The sequence below is a fragment of the Coregonus lavaretus genome (assembly GCF_964263955.1).
Source record: "Coregonus lavaretus genome assembly, chromosome: 1".
Classification (NCBI taxonomy): Eukaryota; Metazoa; Chordata; class Actinopteri; order Salmoniformes; family Salmonidae; genus Coregonus; species Coregonus lavaretus.
The window spans coordinates 26,559,933-26,584,432 of NC_139988.1; the positions used below are offsets into that span (position 1 = coordinate 26,559,933).

General features: G+C 42.3%; 2 protein-coding genes across 3 annotated transcripts; both read left to right on the forward strand.

Moving 5' to 3' along the window:
* The first annotated feature begins 2,668 nt into the window (after positions 1 to 2,668).
* On the forward strand, positions 2,669 to 15,813 carry LOC311126507 (E3 SUMO-protein ligase ZNF451-like). 2 transcript variants are annotated; one of them, XM_084158528.1, is made up of 14 exons: positions 2,669 to 2,709; positions 3,258 to 3,317; positions 3,591 to 3,674; positions 3,805 to 3,918; positions 4,060 to 4,168; positions 4,392 to 4,542; positions 4,636 to 4,762; positions 9,928 to 10,084; positions 10,371 to 10,518; positions 13,152 to 14,710; positions 14,812 to 14,889; positions 15,022 to 15,099; positions 15,288 to 15,315; positions 15,533 to 15,813. In XM_084158528.1, exons 2-14 carry the CDS (start codon positions 3,267 to 3,269, stop codon positions 15,564 to 15,566), a joined length of 2,718 nt encoding a protein of 905 aa, XP_084014654.1. In that variant the 5' UTR covers positions 2,669 to 2,709; positions 3,258 to 3,266; the 3' UTR covers positions 15,567 to 15,813. The 2 variants fall into 2 exon arrangements, with proteins under 2 accessions (XP_084014654.1, XP_084014653.1); XM_084158527.1 differs by lacking the exon at positions 15,288 to 15,315 and having other exon boundaries at positions 2,671 to 2,709.
* A 5,004-nt stretch (positions 15,814 to 20,817) lies between these two features.
* Positions 20,818 to 22,492, forward strand: LOC311128747 (BAG family molecular chaperone regulator 2-like; the record flags this gene model as incomplete). Its single annotated transcript, XM_084160997.1, has 3 exons — positions 20,818 to 20,957; positions 21,446 to 21,555; positions 22,098 to 22,492. The coding sequence occupies exons 1-3, from the start codon at positions 20,833 to 20,835 to the stop codon at positions 22,490 to 22,492; spliced, it is 630 nt and encodes a 209-aa protein (XP_084017123.1). The 5' UTR covers positions 20,818 to 20,832.
* Positions 22,493 to 24,500: the final 2,008 nt, after the last annotated feature.

Sequence of the window (24,500 nt, forward strand, 5' to 3'; positions counted from 1 at the left end):
TGTGTCTCACAAAGACATGGCGGTTGGAACCAAAAGTCTCAAATTTGGACTCATCAGACCAAAGGACAGCTTTCCACCGGTCTAATGTCCATTGCTCGTGTTTCTTGGCCCAAGCAAGTCTCTTCTTGTTATTGGTGTCCTTTACTAGTGGTTTCTTTGCAGCAATTCGACCATGAAGGCCTGATTCACGCAGTCTCCTCTGAACAGTTGATGTTGAGATGTGTCTGTTACTTGAACTCTGTGAAGCATTTATTTGGGCTGCAATCTGAGGTGCAGTTAATTCTAATGAATTTATCTTCTGCAGCAGAGGTCACTCCGGGTCTTCCTTTCCTGTGGTGGTCCTCATGAGAGTCAGTTTCACCATTGCGCTTGATTGATTTTGCGACTGCACTTGAAGAAACTTTCAAGTTCTTGAAATTCTTAAAGTAATGATGGACTGTCGTTTATCTTTGCTTATTTGAGCTGTTCTTGCCATAATATGGACTTGGTCTTTTACCAAATAGGGCTATCTTCGGTATACCACCCCTACCTTGTCACAACACAACTGATTGGCTCAAACGCATTAAGAAGGAAAGAAATTCCACAAATTAACTTTTAACAAGGCACACCTGTTAATTCAAATGCATTCCAGGTGACTACCTCATGAAGCTGGTTGAGATAATGCCAAGAGTGTGCAAAGCTGTCATCAAGGCAAAGGGTGGCTACTTTGAAGAATCTAAAATATATTTTGATTTGTTTAACAATGTTTTGGTTACTACATGATTCCATATGTGTTATTTCATAGTTTTGATATCTTCACTATTATTCTACAATGTAGAAAATAGTAAAAAAAATAAAGAAAAACCCTGGAATGAGTAGGTGTGTTTTTTTAAGGTACAAATCTGTACTCCCAGTCATGTAAAATCCATAGATTAGGCCTAATGCATTTATTTCAATTGACTGATTTCCTTATATGAACTGTAACTCGTGTTGCGTTTATATTTTTGTTCAATGTAGTTGGTTTTTAATGTTCCATTTGTTATAGCCTATATAGGCATATTTTGTCATTTTTCATTACAACGTGGATATTTTTTTCAGAATTACAGTCAAGCTGCAGAAAGTGCAGAATTAGTCACTTGATTTATTGATCACACATGCGCAATGCGCATGACTAAGTCTAACAATAGCACAACTCCAAAAAGTATACCGGTAAAGTATAATAAAAGTAGCACAGAGCACCATTATACTTCCTTCACAATCTTGTATTTGGAGTAATAAAAAATGGCTACCTACTGACCTTGACAGAAGTAATTGTCTAACCAATGATTGATTACCTCTGATCGAAAATGATGCTTCCGGAGACCAGCTTCTAGGACAAATGAAAATATTTTCTAGCACACTCGGATACCTTCAAACACATCCCATATGACGCGTATTGTCTATGGCTACATTTAGGATATCATAGGCTACCATTAGACAAATTAAGACTGTGTACGTTACAGTACACCTGTGAATAAGGTGGACACTGACAGTAGCCTAATAGATGATTTCATCCTCAAGGCTATGCACATAGCAGTCTAAACTGTAGCCTGTCGGCTATGTTTATCTGCTGAAAATAATGGCAATTCAAGTGTAACAAGTCGCTAAAAATAGCACAGGGTACAGTTTAGGTTGTAACCTATTTAACAGGTTATCGTGTGAATATGTTTGAAAATATTACAGACATGCCACGCATTTGGTTTGGTGGATTAGCCGCACTACTTGGAGATGCTGACGCCTCTACTCACCGCGACTCCTTGAGCGCCCTGAAAGCACAGATTTTATAGGATGTTTCCCGTTACGAAGCCTCCGATGCCAGCAACAGAAAAAGAGAATTGTTGCAATAGTTCCCAGCAATAGCAGCAATAATAACAAAACAACTTGAATACTATACGGTCTCAATAAGACCAAAAACGCCGCAGCAATCATCATAAAACGCGATGTAGGGCAGCGCCTCCTGCGCACAGATATCCGGCTTTACGCTTGCTGCCCAAATGCTGAACGTGAACCTAATATATTGACATAGGATATAGTGAATGTCTCATCGCAGTCTGAAACATACGCTAGGCTACAGACTATTCCACAGTTCTATTGATTTCAATAACGTATTGTAAAGCATCAACCCATGACTCAGCCGAACAGCTTTTTTAGAGCTCAAGCAGCGGGAGTAAGCATCATGCATCTCTGAGCTCAGCACAGCAAAGATGCTGCAGATGGCAAGATATTTAAAGGCGTCAGCCCGGGAATCATGATCAGTCTCTATCATTAACCTGCTTAAATGTAAAGTCTTTGATACATTATTAAAATATTGTAGGATGAAAAGGGCTATTTAGGCTATAAGGCTAGACTGTAATAACACATAGGCCCAATTGTCATGAAATTACTCTGCTAAATAGAACATTGCTAGTAGGCCAGCTGGCTAAGCTAAAGCAGAGAGGACGTTTTGACATTGAATATTTTACATGGAATGAAAATGATGTTCAATAATTTTAAATTTAATAAATAAAATGTGTAATTTTTTCTCAGAAAAAGAATTGCCTTCATAATTAATTAATTAATTAAGACGACGAATTATTTTCCTATTTTCCTGCCAATACGACTGCAGCCCCGCCGTGCGCTTTTCATTAGAACTCCACATCCCAGGATCACCCGCAGAAGATCAACATCCCTTTTGCGCGAAAACGCAACTTGGTGAGTGTCTGCTCGTGCTTATTATTTTCATAATTTACCCTAAGGAGAATTAGCTAGCTAGTTATCTATCAAACTAGTTAGCTAGTTACATTGTTTACCGAATATTTGCACGGTAACGTTATAGCTACCGAACTGCTTGTGGTGCACTAACCTGCCAACTAACGTTAGCTAGCTAGCTAAGTACAGTAAGCAAGCTGTCTAACGTGTTTTCTTCGATAATGTTTCAACTAGCTAGCTAGATAGTCAGCATAAGTGTTGGAGCAGTCATTCACACTAGTGCTAGCAGGGATTATAACTAACTAGTCTTGAACCCACATGTGATGGCAGATTGGAGTAGGCTTGCATTAAAACAAACAATTGTTATATTGTAGCTAGCTAACGTTATCATTGTCACATTGTAGTTAGCTAACATTGGAACAATGTAGCTATTCGTCATCAGCCCAGCCAGACATAATACTGAAGAAATGGATAGATAATGATTTTGACAACGTTGTTGATTATCAGTGCAATTCGATTTGGTTGAGTTTTTATGTATTTTTTCTCTCCAGATAAAATCAATGTCCTCCCCGACTGGAGCAAATGATGAAGATGAGGTGGAGTTTGTGTCAGTAAGTGATTTGTCATTTGTATGAACAAGGTTCAAAGGTTTCTTTACTAGCTATGTTGGCATTCACCTTTGCAGGAAGTTAGGGTTAGTAATTTACATTAAACATTTTCGTACAATGCATTAGTTTAAATTAAATTGACCCAAACTTGGATAGTGTGAGTCAGTATATTTTTATACAACTGTCATGAAAAAACAGACGTTTTCAGACCGGTCCAAAAGAGTCAACAGTGTCAGAAAGACACAGTGTCTCCTCCATTTAACTATCTCGTTTTAGGAGGCTCCGCTTAGACCTGTACTGGAATGTATTGATTTACTGAGTGATGGGGAAGACGATGGAAGTTTACCCACAGCTGAGACAGTGAGTGTGTCAAGTGAAAGATAAGACATTTAATACAAACTGTAATGACATGGAAAGGTGGTTGAAAAAGTGACATGTTATTGTTATGTACATAATATGTTTTGTGTACCTTTTTTGTATTGTTGTTAAGATTGAAGATGAGATTGACCGACAGAAAGCTCAGGTCACCTCAACTTTGGACAGACTAGCTCGCCAAGTGGCTGTGGAGAAAAAGGAAAGAGCAGAGAAGTGTAAAGCCTTCAAGGTAAGGAGACTTCAAGTTCAAACTGGTATGATAATCATATTAGCCATTGCAGCTTGTTGTGTATTGTGTCTTTTGTGGGAGCTATTGTCTCTCTTTGCACAGTTCTTCATATTGGTCATGTCTCTGCTTGCCTTATTTCAGGAGAAGCAAATCTCACAAAAGGCTCATGGGCGGCAGGAGCTGGCATTTAGTCCCAATGGTAACGCATATGATGCCAAGCGCTGTGTAGACATGTGGTTAAAGATGCCAGGTAATATAGTCTAGTTAGTCTCAGAAGGCATTTTTAAAGTTGAGATCTGGGCCCCATATTCATAGAATGTCTCAGTGTAGGGCTCAACTGATCCTAGATCAGCACTCTTACACTGAGACGCTTTGTGAACACGGGCCCTGGAGTCAGTGCTAGAGGCACACAAGACATTTCATTTAATTTGGTAGAAAAGCAGGATCTCAGTCTTACCATTGTCTGTTCTTAGGTGTGACACCTGGGGTCATCAATACTGGAGCTAGCTGGAGACGCAGACAGGTCCCCTTTCCCACCAGTAGCTCATCTACACATACCTGTCCAGTGATCAACTGTGGTCGGGTTTATGACAACGTACCTCTCCTGGAAGGTCACTTGAAAAGGTTAAATTATGAGATTTATATTTCTATAACCATTATACATAATAAACAACCTACTTGTAATTTATCCCTGAGAACCATTTTTTCTGTCTGCAGGTTTGACCACTCTCCTTGTGACCCGACCATCTACCTGAAAGGAAGCCCAACTGAGCTGTTTGCCTGCGTTGCTTGTGGTGTTCATTTTGACACCAAAGAAGCTTGGAAGGTGCATCAGCAGTCAAAGGTTGGTTATGCCTGTAAAATCAACTACTGTTGTTAGAAATTATGCACTTTCAATTGTGTTCAGTCACCGCTGTCATTCAAATGTGCTCTATGCAAGAATTCTACCTACCAATCAAATACCATGAGGGATACATTGCCGTTTGAAGCTATAAAGTAGCTTTTTTACCAGCGAGTAGTCCGCCCAGTCAACCACCTTCACACAGTAGGGCCTTCCTGTTTCACAATTGGTTCTCACTAGGAGGTTGAAAACATAAACAATGCAGCAATACTTCACAGTAGGCCCCGTGTAGCTCAGTTGGTAGAGCATGGTGCTTGCAATGCCAGGGTTGTGGGTTTGTTTCCCACGGGGGGCCAGTATGAATAAAATGTATGCACTCACTAACTGTAAGTCGCTCTGGATAAGAGCATCTGCTAAATGACTAAAATGTAAATGTAATTCCTGCAACAGATTTTGTTATTGGATGGAGGACCTCAAAATTATCACTTAGAAAATAGTGTTGACGTTTATCACTACCAAAGCAGTAGAGGGCAGCATTTAGCTGTGATCCCCAAAAAAGTATATATCTATTTTATTTGTTACGTGCTTTGTAAACAACAGGTGTAGACTATCAGTGAAAATACTTATTTACGGGTCCGTTACCAACAATGCAGAGTTAAAGATAAAATAGAAATAGTGACACGAGGAATAAATACACAGTGAATAACAATACCAACTACAAATAACAAACTTGGCTATATACAGGGAGTACCAGTAGCAAGTCGATGTGCAGGGGTACGAGGTAATTGAGGTAGCTATGTACATATTGGTAGGGGTAAAGTGACTAGGCAACAGGATAGATAATAGACTTAGCTGTAGCAGCACCGTGTGTGTTTGGCGTCAGTGTGCATGTTATGTGTGTATGGGTGTATGTAGTGCTCGTGTATGGGTGTATGTAGTGCTCGTGTGTGTGTGTTGGGGTGTCAGTGTGAGTGTGTGGGTAGAGTACAGTGTGTGTGCATAGTCTGTGCAAGAGAGTTAGTGCAAAAAAGGGTCAATGCAGTTAGTCTGGGTAGCAATTTCATTAGCTATTTAGCAGCCTTGTTAAGCAGTCTTATTTATGGATTGGGGGTAGAAGCTGTTCAGGGTCCTGTTGGTTCCAGACTTTGTGCACTGGTACCTCTTGCCGTGCGGTAGCAGAGAGAACAGTCTATGGCTTGTGTGGCTGGAGACTTTGGCCATTTTTTGGGCCTTCCTCTGACACCGCCTGGTAGAGCCGACCCATATGGGTTTTTGGGTCCGATTTTTTTTGTGGGGACAACTTAACGATATATCTGCCGATATACTGTTTTACAGCAAGGAAATTAAAAACAGCCGTTTTTCCCACACTGAATTCTCATAAATTGCCATCCAAAAGAGCAATTGTCCAATAACTATGCTTCAAATGTTGATTTCATACATTGTGATCATAATGACACCTCATGAGAATGGCCACAAGTGTTCAGATAAGCATGAGATTCCCTTTTTTCATTCTATTTATTGAATATCGGTTGAGTTATCGTCCGATAGCGGTAAAAGGCCAATATATATTGGTCAGACTCTACCGCCTGGTATAGAGGTCCTGGATGGCAGGGAGCTCGGCCCCAGTGATATACTGGGCCGTACTCACCACCCTCTGTAGCGCCTTGTGGTCGGGTGGCTTGCAGTTGCTGTACCAAGCGGTGATGCAGCCAGTCAAGATGGTCTCAATGGTGCAGCTGCATAACGTTATGAGGATCTGAGGGCCCATGCCAAATCTTTTCAGTCTCCTGAGTGAAAAGAGGCACTGTTGTGCCCTCTTCACAACTGTGTGGGGGTGTGTGGACCATGTTAATTCCTTAGTGATGTGTGGACACACTCCACTACAGCCCCATCGATATGGATGGGGGTGTGCTCTCCCCACCGTATCCCGTAGTCCACGATCATCTCCTTTGTCTTGCTGACGTTGAGGGAGAGGTTGTTTTCCTGGCACCACACTGCCAGGTCTCTGAACTCCTCCCTATAGGCTGCCTCATCGTCGTCAGTGATCAGTCTTACCACCGTTGTGTCGTCAGCAAACTTGATGGGAACCCTGTGTTGATGTTGCCTACCCTCACCGCATGGCGGCGGCCCGTCAGGAAATCCAGGATCCAGTTGCAGAAGGTGTTCAGTCCCAGGGTCCTGAGCTTTGTGCTGAGCCTTGAAGGGACTATGGTGTTGAATGCTGAGATGTAGTCAATGAACAGCATTCTTACATAGGTATTCCTTTTGTCCAGGTGGATGAGGGCAGTGCGGACGCAATCTCTATTGCACTCATCTGTGAATCTGTTGAGGCGGTATGCGAATTGGAGTGGGTCCAGGGTGTTTGGGATGATGGTGTTGAAGTGAGCCATGACCAGCATTTAAAAGCATTTCATAGCTATAGATGTGAGTGCAATGGGGCGATAGTCCAAACGAGCTTCAATGCCATACAACACTCCTTCCGTAGCCTCCAATTGCGCTTAAACGCTAGTAGAACTAAATGCATGCTCTTCAATCGAACGCTGCTTGCACCCGCCCGCCCGACTAGAATCACTACTCTCGGCGGGTCTGACTTAGAATATGTGGACAACTAGACCGTAAACTCTCCTTCCAGACTCACATTAAGTATCTCCAATCCAAAGTTAAATCTAGAATTGGCTTCTTATTTCGCAACAAAGCCTCCTTCACTCATGCTGCCAAACATGCCCTCGTAAAACTGACTATCCTACCGATCCTTGACTTCGGTGATGTCATTTACAAAATAGCCTCCAACACTCTACTCAGCAAATTGGATGTAGTCTATCACAGTGCCATCCGTTTTGTCACCAAAGCCCCATATACTACCCACCATTGTGACCTGTACGCTCTCGTTGGCTGGCCCTCACTACATATTCGTCGCCAAACCCACTGGCTCCAGGTCATCTATAAATCACTGTTGGGCAAATCCCCGCCTTATCTTTGCTCATTGGTCACCATAGCAACACCCACCCGTAGTATGCGCTCCAGCAGGTATATCTCACTGGTCATCCCCAAAGCCAACACCTCCTTTGGCCGCCATTCCATCCAGTTCTCTGCTGCCAATGACTGGAACGAACTGCAAAAATCTCTGAAGCTGGAAACACTTATCTCCCTCACTAACTTTAAGCATCAATTGTCAGAGCACCTTACCGATCACTGCACCTGTACACAGCCCATCTGTAATTAGCCCACCCAACTACCTCATCCCCATATTGTTATTTATTTAGCTCATTTGCACCCCAGTATCTCTATTTGCACATCATCTTCTGCACATCTATCACTCGTGTTAATACTAAATTGTAATTATTTTGCACTATGGCCTGCTTAAAACAAGTTGGTAGTACAGACCGAGTCAGGGATATGTTGAAAATGTCAGTGAAGACACTTGCCAGCTGGTCAGTACATGCTCTGACTACGTGTCCTGGTATTCCTTCTGTTGTTTAAAGGTCTTACTCATATCGGCTATGAAGAGCGAGATCACAGTCGTCCGGAACTGCTGGTTCTCTCATGCATGGTTCAGTGTTGCTTGCCTCGACGCGAGCATAGAAGGCATTTAGCTCGTTTGGTAGGCTCGCTTCGCTAGGCAGCTCGCGGCTGGGTTTCCCTTTGTAATCTGTGATAGTTTGCAAGCCCTGCCACATCTTTGTTTGATCGCTCGTCGGAGGTCGTAGCTGGATTTCTTATAAGTGTCCAAATTAGTGTTTCGCTCCTTGAAAGCGGCAGCTCTAGCCTTTAGCTCAGTGCGGATGTTGCCTGTAATCCATGGCTTCTGATTGGGGTATGTATACTGAACAAAAAATATGAACGCCACAATTTCAAAGATTTAACTGTGTTACAGTTCATATAAGGAAATCAGTCAATTGAAATAAATTCTATGGATTTCACATGACTGGTCAGGGGTGCAGCCATGGGTGGGCCTTGGAGGGCATAGGCCAACCCACTTGGCAGCCAGGCCCACCCACTGGGGAGCCAGGCTAAGCCAATCAGAATTCGTTTTTTCCCACAAAAGGGCTTTATTACAGACCGACATACTCCTCAGTTTCATCAGCTGTCCGGGTGGCTGGTCTCAGATGATCCCCCAGGTGAAGAAGCCGGATGTGGAGGTCCTTGGCTGGCGTGGTTACATGTGGTCTGCGGTTGTGAGGCTGGTTGGTGGTACTGCCAAATTCTCTAAAACAACGTTGGAGATAGCTTATGGTAGAGAAATTAACATTAAATTCTCTGTCAATAGTTCTGGTGGACATTCATGCAGTCAGCATGCCAATTGCACACTCCCTCAACTTGAGACAAACTTGTGTTGTGTGACAAAACTGCACATTTTAAAGTGGCCTTTTATTGTCCCCCGCACAAGGTGCCCGTGTGTAATGATCATGCTTTTTAATCAGTTTCTTGATATGCCACACCAGACAGGTGGATGGATTTTCTTGGCAAAGGAGAAATGCTCACTAACAGGGATGTAAACAAATTTGTGCACAAAATGTGAGAATATTTTCTTGTGTATGGAAAATTCATGGGATTAAAAAAAAAAAAAAATCAGCTCATGAAACATGGGACCAACACTTTACCTTTATATTTTTGTTCAATGTATGTATGTCACTGTGAGGATGACGTTGTCGATGCACTTAATGAAGCCGGTGAGTGATGTGGTAAACTCCACAATGTTATTGGATGAATCACAGAACATATGTGGTAGCGAAACAGTCCTGTGGCTTAGCATCCGCTTCGTTGGACCACTTCCGTATTGAGTGCTTCACTGGTACTTCCTGTTTTGATTTATTTCTTGGAAGCAGGAGGATAGAGTTATGGTCTGATTTACCAAAGGGAGACTGAGGGAAGGTCTTGTGTGTGGAGTAAAGGTGATCAATAGTTTTGTCGCCTCTAGTTGCACAGGTGACATACTGGTTCAGCCACGACTCTAAGAAACATAGGATATTACTGTTTTTCAGGGACCGTTGATGGGATAGTCTCGAACTAGTTTGTTCTCCAGTGATTGCCATACTATTTTGTCTCTTAAACTAAAATAAGGATATTAAAGTATGAATTTATTTTCAACCACATATTGGATACACATTTCAATCCAGCCGAAAAAGTCTTAAACTTGTACTGTGTGTAACAATTCTTATTTTCTTTAGCTGTCCTCCCCTGATGAAGACCATGACCACACTCAGACCTGCCAGACGATCGTGTGCTTCGCCTGCCCTGCCTGCTACCTGCTCTTCTACATCAGGGACGAGTGCCTCCAGCATATGTCGGCCAAAAACCACTTCTTTCAGTCCATCATCATGAGTGGTAAGCCTTAACTGCCTGTTCCACTGTAAATCATCTTCAGTCATGTATACAATATTAATCAGCATCAACGCTAGATATTATGCCCAGGGAAATTGTATTTAGGCAGCGAGAACAAAGATTAGCGGCATATGGACTCTTTTTATGCTGTTTGTGGCATTTCTATAGAGCAAATATTTTGTGTGAATGAATAGTGCTTGGACAGGATAACCTGCCAATACACTGCTATAACTTTGTATCCTCCATTGAAATGTGTAACGAGATATTTTGTTCTCTTTCTGGATAAAAGAAACTAAAGGGACAGCATTGCCAGTTCCCATCCCACGATATGCAAAGAATCGTCTCATTGCTTTGTGTAAGGAGGTTTCATTCAGCGTGAGATGTACAACATGCCAAAAGGGGCTTAACTCACACATGGAAGCACAGGCCCACTTCAAGTAAGTTTATATCTGTATGTGTTATTAGTGTACTTTTAAAGTCAGTATGGTATTAGTGTACATGCATGGTTGTTAAATAGGCAGGTAAAATGTAATTACAGTGTAGGTACATATTGTTACATACACATTGATTTATTGTCTTATACACAGACAAACAAAAATAACCGTAGACATACAGTACCAGTCAAAAGTTTGGACACACCTACTCATTCCAGGGTTTTTCTTTATTTTTACTATTTTCTACATTGTAGAATAATAGTGAAGACATCAAAACTATGAAATAACACATATGGAATCATGTAACCAAAAAAGTGTTAAACAAATCAAAATATAGTTTATATTTGAGATTCTTCAAAGTACCCACCCTTTGCCTTGATGACAGCTTTGCACACTCTTGGCATTTTCTCAACCAGCTTCATGAGGTAATCACCTGGAATGCATTTCAATTAAAAGGTGTGCCTTGTTAAATTAATTTGTGGAATTTCTTTCCTTCTTAATGCGTTTGAGCCAATCAGTTGTGTAGTGACAAGGTAGGGGTGGTATACAGAAGATAGCCTGAGTGGCGCAGTGGTCTAAGGCACTGCATCGCAGTGCTAACTGTGCCACTAGAGATCCTGGTTCGAATCCAGGCTCTGTCGCAGCCGGCCGCGACCGGGAGACTCATGGGCGGCGCACAATTGGCCCAGCGTTGTCCAGGGTAGGGGAGGGAATGGCCGGCAGGGATGTAGCTCAGTTGATAGAGCATGGCGTTTGCAACGCCAGGGTTGTGGGTTCGATTCCCACGGGGGGCCAGTATAAAAAAATAAATAAATGTATTCACTAACTGTAAGTCGCTCTGGATAAGAGCGTCTGCTAAATGACTAAAAGGTAAAATAGCCCAATTTGTTAAAATACCAAGTCCATATTATGGCAAGAACTGCTCAAATAAGCAAAGAGAAACGACAGTCCATCATTACTTTAAGACATGAAGGTCAGTCAAGCAGGAACATTTCAAGAACTTTGAAAGTTTCTTCAAGTGCAGTCGCAAAAACCATCAAGCGCTATGATGAAAATGGCTCTCATGAGGACCGCCACAGGAAAGGAAGACCCAGAGTTACCTCTGCTGCAGAGGATAAGTTCATTAGAGTTAACTGCACCTCAGATTGCAGCCCAAATAAATGCTTCACAGGGTTCAAGTAACAGACGCATCTCAACATCAACTGAATGAATGACTGCGTGAATCAGGCCTTCATGGTCGAATTGCTGCAAGGAAACCACTAGTAAAGGACACCAATAAGAAGAAGAGACTTGCTTGGGCCAAGAAACACAAGCAATGGACATTAGACCGGTGGAAAGCTGTCCTTTGGTCTGATGAGTCCAAATTTGAGATTTTTGGTTCCAACCGCCGTGTCTTTGTGAGACGCAGAGTAAGTGAACGGATGATCTCCGCATGTGTGGTTCCCACTGTGAAGCATGGAGGAGGAGGTGTGATGGGGTGGGGGTACTTTGCTGGTGACACTGTCAGTGATTCATTTCGAATTCAAGGCACACTTAACCAGCATGGCTACCACAGCATTCTGCAGCAATACGCCATCCCATCTGGTTTGTGCTTAGTGGGACTATCATTTGTTTTTCAACAGGACAATGACCCAACACACCTCCAGGCTGTGTAAGGGCTATTTGACCAAGAAGGAGCGTGATGGAGTGCTGCATCAGATGACCTGGCCTCCACAATCACCCGACCTCAATCCAATTGAGATGGTTTGGGATGAGTTGGACTGCAAAGTGAAGGAAAAGCAGCCAACAAGTGCTCAGCATATGTGGAAACTCCTTCAAGGCTGTTGGAAAAGCATTCCTCATGAAGCTGGTTGAGAGAATGCCAAGAGTGTGCAAAGCTGTCATCAAGGCAAAGGGTGGCTACTTTGAAGAATCTCAAATATAAACTATATTTTGATTTGTTTAACACTTTTTTTGGTTACTACATGATTCCATATGTGTTATTTCATAGTTTTGATGTCTTCACTATTATTCTACAATGTAGAAAATAGTAAAAATAAAGAAAAACCCTTGAATGAGTAGGTGTGTCCAAACTTTTCACTGGTAATGTACATATTTAACACATCATTGATTATACGGAGTGGCACCCTCTTTCCAATAGCTAAAGATCCGAAGCTTCTGCGCATGTGCGGGATTCCCAACTTTACACAGTCTCTGCTCTACTTGTTTGGCTGCCCAGAGAACAGGCTACTCTGGTGAATTTCAGTGATGAATGAATGGTGCTTGCTTAATAAAGTTAGATCAAAGCTGAATCCTTTGGTACCGCAGCCTCGGCCTTGACTATAACCCTCACTTCCATCATATGGATAATAGGGCTTTGAAGATACCAGTATTGCAATATTTTTCGCATGGCAAAAATGAAAATATGTAATATATTGTGTGCTGTAGCTTAGAAGATAAATACATGTGACTGGATCACACCATAATGATTTTTGGTTCCAACATTCGGCCTGTTTTCCTAAAGAAGTTTTGTTTCCTTGCCACGATACTAACGAGAATCGCGATACTGGTATTGTTCCGGCCCTAATGGATAGATGATCTCCTTTGTCATTTTGTTAATGTTATCTCTGCTTGTTTTTTGTTCCCTTCTCCCTCAGTGTGCAGTGCAGACAGGGCGCTGCTAGGGCTGAGGCAGAGAAAACAGTGGTGCAGGTCATGAAACAACTACAAGTGCTGGGCCAGTGCGCTGTGTGTTGCAAACTGTTCCTCAACCAAGGTGATGTTGAGAGGCATAAAGAATTGAGTCAGCACAATACTGAGGTCAACGGCACCATGGAAAAGGCAATTCTGCACTACAGCAATTTCTATGAAATTCAACACGCCAAGAGGGCAACGGCTGCAGCGAAGTCACGGCCCAAACAGTCAAAAGATCCTGTAACCCCCTCTCGGAAGAGGGACAAGAAGAGAGGTGATTCTGTTGGATCCCCAGCCAAGCGCCAGAGACGCGAGGGAACTTTGAATGGCAGCGCTGGGCCTTCAAGGAGTTGCTTGATAGTGGCATGGTTTTGTGAGTGTGGCCAGCGCTTTTCAGAGGAGGCCATGGCCAGCAAGCACCTTTTTGCTGCCAATCAGATCTTCCATCAATGTGGCGTGTGTGGAAAGCATATGGGCGAGTCGTCCATCACTCGCCTGCACATGAGCCGTTTTCACGGTGGTGCCCACCTCTCAAACTTCCTCTTCCACTGCCGGCTGTGCAAGGTTGACATGCCGCGTCACGAGGACATCATGTTGCATGTGTCAGAGGCCCACAGTGGACACACTTACTTCAGGGAGAGAGCGGTATCGGACGAGGAGCCTGCTCCCATTCCCTATGCCAAACCCTCCACCAGCGGCAGACCCAGACCCAGCACCCTCACTGAGATCAGGACTAGAACTACATCTCCCACACCTCCCCCCAAACAGGACGAGAGGTGGATGTGCAGGATGTGTGAGGACATCTTTAACTCGGAGCAAGCTGTGCACAAACACTGCAGAGATGTGAGCAACCACAGTTTCCAGAGGTTTGCCTGTGGCCACTGCCCACAGAAGTTCTTCAAGGAGGCCACATTATGCAGGCACTGTGTGAACGAGCACAGCAACCAAATAGTGACACGCTACTTCTGCGGGCTATGTGACAGCATGGAGTATGACACTGAGGGGGAGTTCCAGGAGCACTATAGGGGCATGCACAGTAAGGACTACTACCGCATGGATGAGCCTGAGGTTGATGGACCCACCGAGGCCGAAAACTCCAGTCAACTGGCAACAGCCAGTGAAAGGCGTGAATGTCTGTGTCCATGCATGTTGTCAGAAAAGGACAAAGACGAAAGGAAGGCTACCTTCACACGATGCATGAAGTGGCTATCCAGTGAAGACAAATGCAGCTACGTGTGTGCACCATGCGACATCCAGGTGTCCTCGTTTGCCCAGATAAAGACTCATGTCCACTCTCAACACAAAGCCTTGGGGCTAGAGAATACCTTTGACGTGGTGTGTGGATCCTGTCAGGAGAGTCATAAGGACGTGCCCAGTTTCCATAACCACTACCACTCCCAGCACTGCCCTCTGGAGCCTTGCTCCAGCTCCAGGGATGGAGGTGAGAGTCATACAGAGAAGGCAGCAGCTTCCTCTGCGGTCAAGACACTGGCCGCTGTGGAGATCAAACCAGAAGTGAATGGCAAGTCTGCTTTGGACTATCTTCCATTATTAATTTCCACTGCATTAACCTTCCTGGTCTTAGAAAACTGATTTGATTTATTACTGTATTTTATTTTATAGCGGAGGAGTTTGAAGATGTGAAACATGCCATTGCTATGAACTTGGATGAGGTCAGAGATGACACTGAAGCCCATGGAGGTGATGACTATTTTTTTGTCTTCCGATGTGTTCATTGATTTGCCGTAGCCATTATATAGCTATAGAAGGTTTCTTGGAAATGTTTTTCTAAACAGATAATCTAATTTTTTGTCCATTTACAATGCGTTTCAGATGAATCTGATGAGGAGATGAAGCGTGCCTTGGCTTTAAGTGTGGAAGAAGCAAGAGAGCCAACTGACTTTGATATTGGTGTGTAACACCTTTACTTATCTTTGTTTGAGGACCTTTTCATTAGTTACATTTGCTTTAATGGTTTGCATGATACCTTGTTTGAATGGCCAGAAAGGTTCTGTCTGTCAGCTTTGAAGCTGTTGCCCAATCAGGCCATGTAGGTGTAGCAAAATAAAAACAAGATGATACCTCTCTTTTTTTACCAGCAATACATGCTAGAAGAATAACATCAGTGTGAGTATGTCTAATCAAATCACAGTATCATTAAATGCACACTGGGACATTCAGATAGTTGGTGGTTTGTAGTTGCTGTAGAGAACTGCGTGAATGCTTTTGAGATGGTCAGTGTCTAGTGTTTACGTGACAGTTATGTGCTGCAGCATGTCTTATTGAAGTTGACATTATTTGATATTTTTTCTGTTTCCCCCTCCTCCCCAACGAATCTTCACAGAGATGGAGGAAGCGCTCAAAAGAAGCCTTCTTGAATACTGATCAGTGAATGTTACTTTCAGGGAACCTGTCATTAATTTGGTTTATGGCATTTTATGTTTTGTTTTATGTGTAACATATCAGCTACTTTCAACACTTTAAGACACGCTTGTACCTATGTGATTACACAGTAATAACTGTAGTAACAACATTTCTGAACTGTAAATATTATTTTGAGGCATACCTTTATCACATGTTCAGAGCTTTTTTTTTTTTTTTTATGTAATAAAGATGTGAATTATTTTCTTTGTCTCTTTCTTTGAACTTTTAACATGAATCATTGGATGTCTGGATATTGTCAAATAAATTATATTTTATTTCAGCTCATGAAACATGGGACCAACACTTTCCATGTTGCGTTTATATTTAGTGTATATTCCTTCCTCCAGCCCAATCACAGGCAGGCCTTTGTAAATATGAGCAAATTAGCCATTCTATGCAGTATTCTATTATACAGTGAACATTGTGAAGTTAAATTCAGTACGTGTTGCATTGAGTAGAAGTGTGAATATCAGTGACGTTTTTTGTGAAGCGCATAACATTTTGAAAACGGGAACAAGTGTCGGGGGACGGGGCGAACAGGACGCTAGGCCAATCTGATTTTTTTTTTTTTACGATACTACTCTGTATAGTGATACTTGGCCTGGTATCATATCGTTAGTAAAATGTTGGTATCGTGACAACACTAGCCTATTGTTTTATTGGTTTTTAATTTCCTACAACAAGAATTGTCCACCTCAAGGTTCAGCTGTCAGATTTGAGCACAACATGCATCAGGGCAGTGCCTTCGGAAAGTATTCAGACCCCTTGTCTTTTTCCACATTTTGTTACATTACAGCCTTATTCTAAAATGGATTAAATATTTACTTTTTTCTCAGCAATCTACACACAATACCCCACAATGACAAAGCAAGAACAGGTTTTTAGAATGTTTAGCAAAATTATTTACGTAAGTATTCAGACCCTTTGCTATGAGACTCAATTGAGCTCAGGTACATCCTGTTTCCATTGATCATCCTTGAGCTGTATCTACAACTTGATTGAAGTCCACCTGTGGTAAATTCAATTGATTGGACATGATTTGGAAAGGCACACACCTGTCTATATAAGGTCCCACAGTTGACAGTGCATGTCAGTGCAAAAACCAAGCTATGAGGTCGAAGGAATTGTCCGTAGAGCTCCAAGACAGGATTGTGTTGAGGCACAGATCTGGGGAAGGGTTTTAAAACATTTCTGCAGCATTTGAAGGTCCCCAAGAACACAGTGGCCTCCATAATTCTTAAATGGAAGAAGTTTGGAACCACCAAAACTCTTCCTAGAGCTGGCCGCCCGGCCAAACTGAGCAATCGGGGGAGAAAGGCCTTGGTCAGGGAGGTGACCAAGAACCCGATGGTCACTCTGACCGAGCTCTAGAGTTCCTCTGTGGAGATGGGAGAACCTTCCAGAAGGACAACCATCTCTACAGCACTCCAGCAATCAGGCCTTTTATGGTAGAGTGGCCAGACGGAAGCCACTCCTCAGTAAAAGCCACATGACAGCCCGCTTGGAGTTTGCCAAAAGGCACCTAAAGACTCTCAAACCATGAGAAACAAGACTCTCTGGTCTGATTGAACTCTTTGGCCTGAATGCCAAGTGTCACGTCTGGAGGAAACCTGGCACCATCCCTACGGTGAAGCATGGTGGTGACAGCATCACGCTGTGGGGATGTTTTTCAGCGGCAGGGACTGGGAGACTAGTCAGGATCGAGGGAAAGATGAACGGAGCAAAGTATAGAGCGATCCATGATGAAAACCTGCTCAGGACCTCAGACTGGGGCGAAGGTTCACCTTCCAACAGGACAACGACCCTAAGCACACAGCCAAGACAACGCAGGAGTGGCTTCGGGACAAGTCTCTGAATGTCCTTGAGTGGCCCTGCCAGAGCCCGGACTTGAAACCGATCGAACATCTCTGGAGACCTGAAAATAGCTGTGCAGGGACGCTCCCCATCCAACCTGACAGAGCTTGAGAGGATTTGCAGAAAATAATGGGAGAAATCTCCAAATACAGGTGTGCCAAGCTTGTAGCGTCATACCCAAGAAGACTCGATGTTGTAATCACTGCCAAAGGTGCTTCAACAAAGTACTGAGTAAAGGGTCTGAATACTTATGTGAATGTGATATTAAAGTTTTAGATTTTCTATAAATTAGCAAGAATGTCTAAAAACCTGTTTTTGCTTTGTCATTATGGGGTATTGTGTGTAGATTGATGAGGGGGAAAAAACTATTTAATCAATTTTAGAATAAGGCTGTAACGTAACAAAATGTGGAAAAAGTCAAGGGGTCTGAATACTTCCCGAAGGCACTGTAGGCCTTAAAAATAAATATAAAGGAAGAGAACCTTAGGCCTATAGACCTATCTTAAACTAGCCTAAATACGGAGTACAAAATTAAAAAGACAGTTCGAACTTAATTTCGGCAATGAAAATGTCTCAACAAAATGAAATAAATATTTTTGCATATTTAAAGAACTGGTTTAGATTCTTAAATAGGCCTACAATAATAATAATGATAAAACAAATGATAATAGATACGAAAATAAAACTATAAAAGCTAGAAAATTGTAGGAAACCCAAATAGTGAGTTGCACACACTCCATTTGACTGTGCCAATGTTCTTCTCATCTTTGTCCGCTTCTTTTCACTATACTCTTTCTCCTATAACTTTTGTTTCACTTCAATGAAAAAGGCAATCAATAGTAGCCTAGGCCAAGGCTCCTTTCACTCGCTCTCTCTCGCTCCTCGGCAGCAGATGCACATGTGGTGAGCAGCCGAAACCAGTTTCAGCTGGACATAAGTTATACTTTTTATTGAGTTGCAATTGGCTGACACAGATAACAAGTTTGAGCAGTTCTCATCACCTCACACACGTTACATTAACAGAGGACAGGTCCAATCGGGTCCAGTCAGTAAATCAATTTTAATTACACATTTTAATTGCACATACCCGAGACCATGGCAGTTATATCAGACCCACCCAGATCTGAGACAAAAGTCAGAATATAGTACCCGGACCCTCTCGGAATCTGTTGGACCTGTGAAGACATCCATCTACAACCCTCCCCAAAGCAACATAAAAAAGTTAGACAATCCTCCTCTATTTTGTTCTGAAGTCCAGAGAGGACATATTAATATATTTTTTTTCTCCTTCGTTATGTCGAGATCACACCTTATTTATCTCATGAGCACTACATAACATAAGTTGTTTTGTCGAGATCATAAGATAATTTTCTTGTGATCACAACATAACAATAGTTGTTTTCTCGAGATCACGAGATAATCAAAGTACCACGCATCATCCATTCATTCAGATGCACGATCATTTGTTCAGATGCACAACAATCAGTTCATCAAGGAGCCATGTGGCTGCGTTGATCACAATGAGGGGCATTTAAGCCCTGAACAATGCCTGACAGGCAGCTCTGTCTTTTTTTATTCAACCCTTATTTGTTTATTTTATTCTAACCCCTTTTTCATGATATCCAATTGCGATCCAGTTACGATCTTGTCTCATCGCTGCAACTCCCCAACGGGCTCGGGAGAAGCGAAGGTCGAGTCATGCGTCCTCCGAAACATGACCCGCCAAACCGCACTCCTTAACACCCGCCCACTTAACCCGGAAGCCAGCCGCACCAATATGTCAGAGGAAACACCGTTCAATTGATGACCGAAGTCAGCCTGCAGGCGCCTGTTAACACCCCATCTCTTACGATAAGTGCCATGGGATCTTTAGTGACCACAGAGTGTCAGAACACCCGTTTAACGTCCCACCCGAAAGATGGCACCCTACACAGGGCAATGTCCCCAATCACTGCCCTGGGGCATTGGGATTTTAAAAAATGATCAGAGGAAAGAGTGCCTCCTACTAGCCCTCCAACACCACTTCCATCCTTACCTATAGAGAATAGAGCTCACCCACTGTTTCATAGGTAAGGCTGTCTGCTGTTTCATAGGTAAAGCTCCTTGCAGGCAGATTAGCTGTCAGCTCTTTATAGGTTGATGTTTATAATCCTTATAGGTTGATGTTTATAATCCAGAGTGGGTTAGCTCTATTACTGGCAGGCTAATCAGATTCCATAGCAGCCTCAGAGGCTGATAAATCAGGATGCTGCTTGTAGGCTGTTTCATATGGAAGGCTCCTTGCAGACAGCCTACAAGGCAGTATCCTGATTTATCAGCCTCAGAGGCTGCTATTGAATCTGATCAGCCTGCCAGAAATAGAGCGCACCCAGTCTTGATGATATACATAATGCACTGACTGCTAATCTGCCTGCAAGGAGCTTTACCTATGAAACAGCCAAGGCAGAATCCTGATTTATCAGCCTCTGAGGCTGCTATTGAACCTGATCAAGCTCTGTGGCTGAAATTGAATCTGATCAGCCTGTCAGGAATGGAGCTCACCCACTCTGTAAATGTTAATATTATCCATAATATACACATGAAGTGTCCTTTACAATTATATGCATATCAATTATGCAAGCTAACAACCACCATAGATAACAAGCTAACTAACTGGCTAAGAAGACTACCTAGCTAACTAGCTAGCGTGCTTGCTCACAAGACTAATAAAGTTTTCTGCGTTGTTTCTTTCATGCAACTGGTTGTGGTCTTGGGGGTGGCACACAGCCTGGGCTTAAATGCCCCAAGAGCTTTTAGATGCCCCAAGAACTCTTAGTTCAAGGTAAGGGACATTTAGCTTGCTTAAATTCTAACTTATAAACTGATAATGAGCTCCAAACGAAAGCATGACGTTAGCATGAAATATACAGTACCATCCCTTAGTGTAGCAATCAATAAAAACATATGCGCTGATCCACTGTGGGATCTGTCGCCTCAGCCATACTGTCAAACTATCATCAATATGTCCACTTCTATTTATAGAGTTTATCTCGTGATCTCGACAAAACAACTTTTGTTATGTCTTGATCATGAGATAAATAAGTTGTGATCTCGACATAAAGAGGGAATAATTGTTTTATTCATGTCCTCTCTTCACCCAGAATGAAGCCCACCCTCTTGAACGTTCCCGAAGTGTACTCCTCAATCCCGTCCGAGGGATTGGTAAGAACAGAAAGGGAAGCTCCAGCCCATGTTTGGAAATGTTTACTCTGGGGTGCTGTCTGTCAGGCAGAAACCTCTAGATTGCACTCTAGGGACCATCTAGTAGTGTACCGTTAGGTGTCCATTGGAATTGAATCTCGAGGGAGATCATTCTACTAACTAAACATGGCTCAAGCAAAAATCCACCATGCTAAAATGACTGAAGCCGCTAAAGGCAAATTCAGCAGATCAATGTCTATGGCAGATCGCTCCGGACAACTACTTGAAAGTTTGGACCAGCTGGAAATAAGGTATTTTGCAGAAGGCTAGCCTAACAGCATGAATACTGTATGAAACAGTATCATATAAATGTTTTTATCTAGTATCTTTAAAGAATACACACAGTAGCCTATTAGACTACACAATCTCTCCGTGTGCTACTACGGTGCCATGCGACAGCTGCTTTAAACTCTGATTCTAAACATAGACAGGTGACAGTGGAAGAAGGAAGAAAGTTATCTGAATACGTGTGCACACTAAAGTGCAGAATAGGACCTTATCGTTTACAATCTGGTTTATTCGAATATTTTACGGTGCCAAACTGTGTTTGTCCTCTAAAATAACAAACCCATAGCCTTATTTAAACAGTACATTTAAATAAAATAAAAAATCAACACTGAGAAACAGTTGTAGCATAGGCAATGGGATGAATAATATGTTCACAACAGTCTCTGAGTCACGTAGGTCTACACTCACCATATTCTATAGAAATATCTCATGGCAATGACATCTGTTTTAGGGTGGAGGCTTTACGTGAAGCCGCAACCTCAATGGAACAGGAGAGAGAGTGCTTACTGGATATGATACAATCCATAAAGAATAGTGAAGAAATGCGCAGCATTTGTGACGGTAGGCTATGTGTTGTTTGACAGCCATCAGATAACTTCTGCCTGCAGGCTACTGCATAGGCCTACATTTGGTTGAATTAATGGGACACTTAACTGGTTGGAATTCTTATTTAAAGGGATAAATCACTCCAAAATAATGTTTGTCAGATGTTTTTAGATCTAAAAAGGGGTCTTATGTTGAGTACAAGTCCTGCCATATCTTGTTGAAATCCAGCTATATAGCCTACCTCAATCCAAAATGAATGGAAAAGGTAGGCACCATGCAATTCCATTTGCTGTTCATCTTTTCCATTCATGTGGGATGTTTGGGTTATAGGCCTATAGCCGATCTACATTTATGGCAGACAGGAATTCTTACATTTTAGTCATTTAGCAGACGCTCTTATCCAGAGCAATTTACAGTTAGTGAGTGCATACATTTTTCATACTTCTTGACATTAGAACTTCTGTAAGGTTTTTGTACCTCTGATAAACTTTTACCTTAGAGTGAACTGTCCTGTTAACACCTACCTCTGATAGCACTGTGCTATATCTCTATTTCAGGAGAGAGAGAGGAACTATCTTTAACTGCTAATCGTCTTCTGGGTAGGACGCTAACAGTTGAAATCTCAGTGGAAACCATAAGGAACTCCACACAGGAGGATGCGTTACACAAGGCTACCTCTTTGATTGATGAGATTGCAACAAAGTTGCTTGACGACATGGATGGTGCCAGAAAGCGCCTGATGGCACTGCACGCTGCCTGTGTGACCGAGGCACCACCTGTTCCTATCGATACAAAATTCCAGACGATCGTCATCACCTGCGCCTTGGAAGATCAGAAGAAAATCAAGAGGAGGCTTGAAACTCTGATAAGGAATGTGGATAATGCTGAGAAGAATATCAAGATAATGGATTTCCAGAAAGTAGATGACTTAAACAGTGCCAATGGCAAATGAAGGCACTCATACTGATCCCCCTAATAGCCCTAATCAATAGAAAGGCATAATATACCTCATTAGGCCTACATTGGGAGACCAAACTCACTATTACCTATTTTCTCACATAATTAGTTGACAAGATGGCATTCGCCCCATCTTCCTGGCATGGCATGAGGCATATGCATATCAATCAGTTCCCTAACATTTGAACCTATAGATTTTTTTAGTGCTTTGAACATTTCAACAGCTCTTACAACTACCATGGGTTGCACCTCCGTCACTCTGTCATGTCGTTGCCATTGTTATGAACGTTTTACAGACGGCGAAGCCATATTGATACCCAAATGTCCAGTGATTCCCAGTCATTCTGGACAGAGGCTAATGATTTTTTTTCTAAATTACACTATAGTGGCCTGGAAATACTGTTTGTCAAAAGTAGCTAGCAATGCTAACGCTAGCTAAAATTCGGTGGTCTCCCCTTAATCTTAACTAGCTAGCTAACGTTATACTGATTCTAAAGTCAATCTGGCGACATCAAAATGATGACAAAAGGTTTTCCTACTAATTTTTTTCCTCCTTTTGAAATGTAATTGTATTTCCAAGCCACAATAATGCACTTTAGACTAAATCTTAATCAACGCCCAAAACAATATTGTGACAAAACATGCAACCCATGATATTACTAACACTGTCACATTCAAACCCTGTCACCACAAATTGCATATAAAATTATTGCAAACTTTAATAGTATTAACATTCACATTATTTTCTGAATGTGAATTTACAGTTGAAGTCGGAAGTTTACATACACCTTAGCCAAATACATTTAAACTCAGTTTTTCACAATTCCTGATATTTAATCCTAGTAACAATTCCCTGTCTTAGGTCAGTTAGGATCACCACTTTATTTGAAGAATGTGAAATGTCAGAATAATAGTAGAGAATGATTTATTTCAGCTTTTATTTCTTTCATCACATTCCCAGTGGGTCAGAAATTTACATACACTCAATTAGTATTTGGTAGCATTACCTTTAAATTGTTTAACTTGGGTCAATCGTTTCGGGTAGCCTTCCACAAGCTTCCCACAATAAGGGGTGAATTTTGGCCCATTCCTCCTGACAGAGCTGGTGTAACTGAATCAGGTTTGTAGGCCTCCTTGCTCGCATCGCACACGCTTTTTTAGTTCTGCCCACAAATGTTTTATAGGATTGAGGTCAGGGCTTTGTGATGGCCACTCCAATACCTTGACTTTGTTGTCCTTAAGCCATTTTGCCACAACTTTGGAAGTATGTTTGGGATCATTGTCCATTTGGAAGACCCATTTGTCTTGAGATGTTGCTTCAATGTATCCACATAATTTTCCTTCCTCATGATGCCATCTATTTTGTGAAGTGCACCAGTCCCTCCTGCTGCAAAGCACCCCCACAGCATGATGCTGCCACCCCCGTGCTTCATGGTTGGGATGGTGTTCTTCGGCTTGCAAGTGACCTCCGTTTTCGTCCAAACATAACGATGGTCATTATGGCCAAACAGTTCTATTTTTGTTTCATCAGACCAGAGGACATTTCTACAAAAAGTACGATCTTTGTCCCCATGTGCAGTTGCAAACCGTAGTCTGGCTTTTTTATGGCGGTTTTGGAGCAGTGGCTTCTTCCTTGCTGAGCGGCCTTTCAGGTTATGTCGATATAGGACTCTTTTTACTGTGGATATAGATACTTTTGTACCTGTTTCCTCCAACATCTTCACAAGGTCCTTTGCTGTTGTTCTGGGATTAATTTGCACTTTTCGCACCAGAACGCGTCTCCTTCCTGAGCGGTATGCTGGCTGCGTGGTCCCATGGTGTTTATACTTGCGTACTATTGTTTGTACAGATGAACGCGGTACCTTCAGGTGTTTGGAAATTGCTCCCAAGAATGAACCAGACTTGTGGAGGTGTCATGCTCAAAGTAGATGTCCTAACCAACTTGCCAAAATGATAGTTTGTTAACAAGAAATGTGTGGAGTGGTTGAAAAACAAGTTTTAAT

Bases quoted from the DNA above. Each gene is read 5' to 3' on its own strand.
- LOC311126507 (XM_084158528.1), top strand. From the start codon at position 3,267: ATGTCCTCCCCGACTGGAGCAAATGATGAAGATGAGGTGGAGTTTGTG. The intron at 3,318-3,590 runs GTAAGTGATTTG...ATCTCGTTTTAG, and splicing joins ATGAGGTGGAGTTTGTGTCA to GAGGCTCCGCTTAGACCTGT. The intron at 15,316-15,532 runs GTGAGTATGTCT...GAATCTTCACAG, and splicing joins GCTAGAAGAATAACATCAGT to AGATGGAGGAAGCGCTCAAA.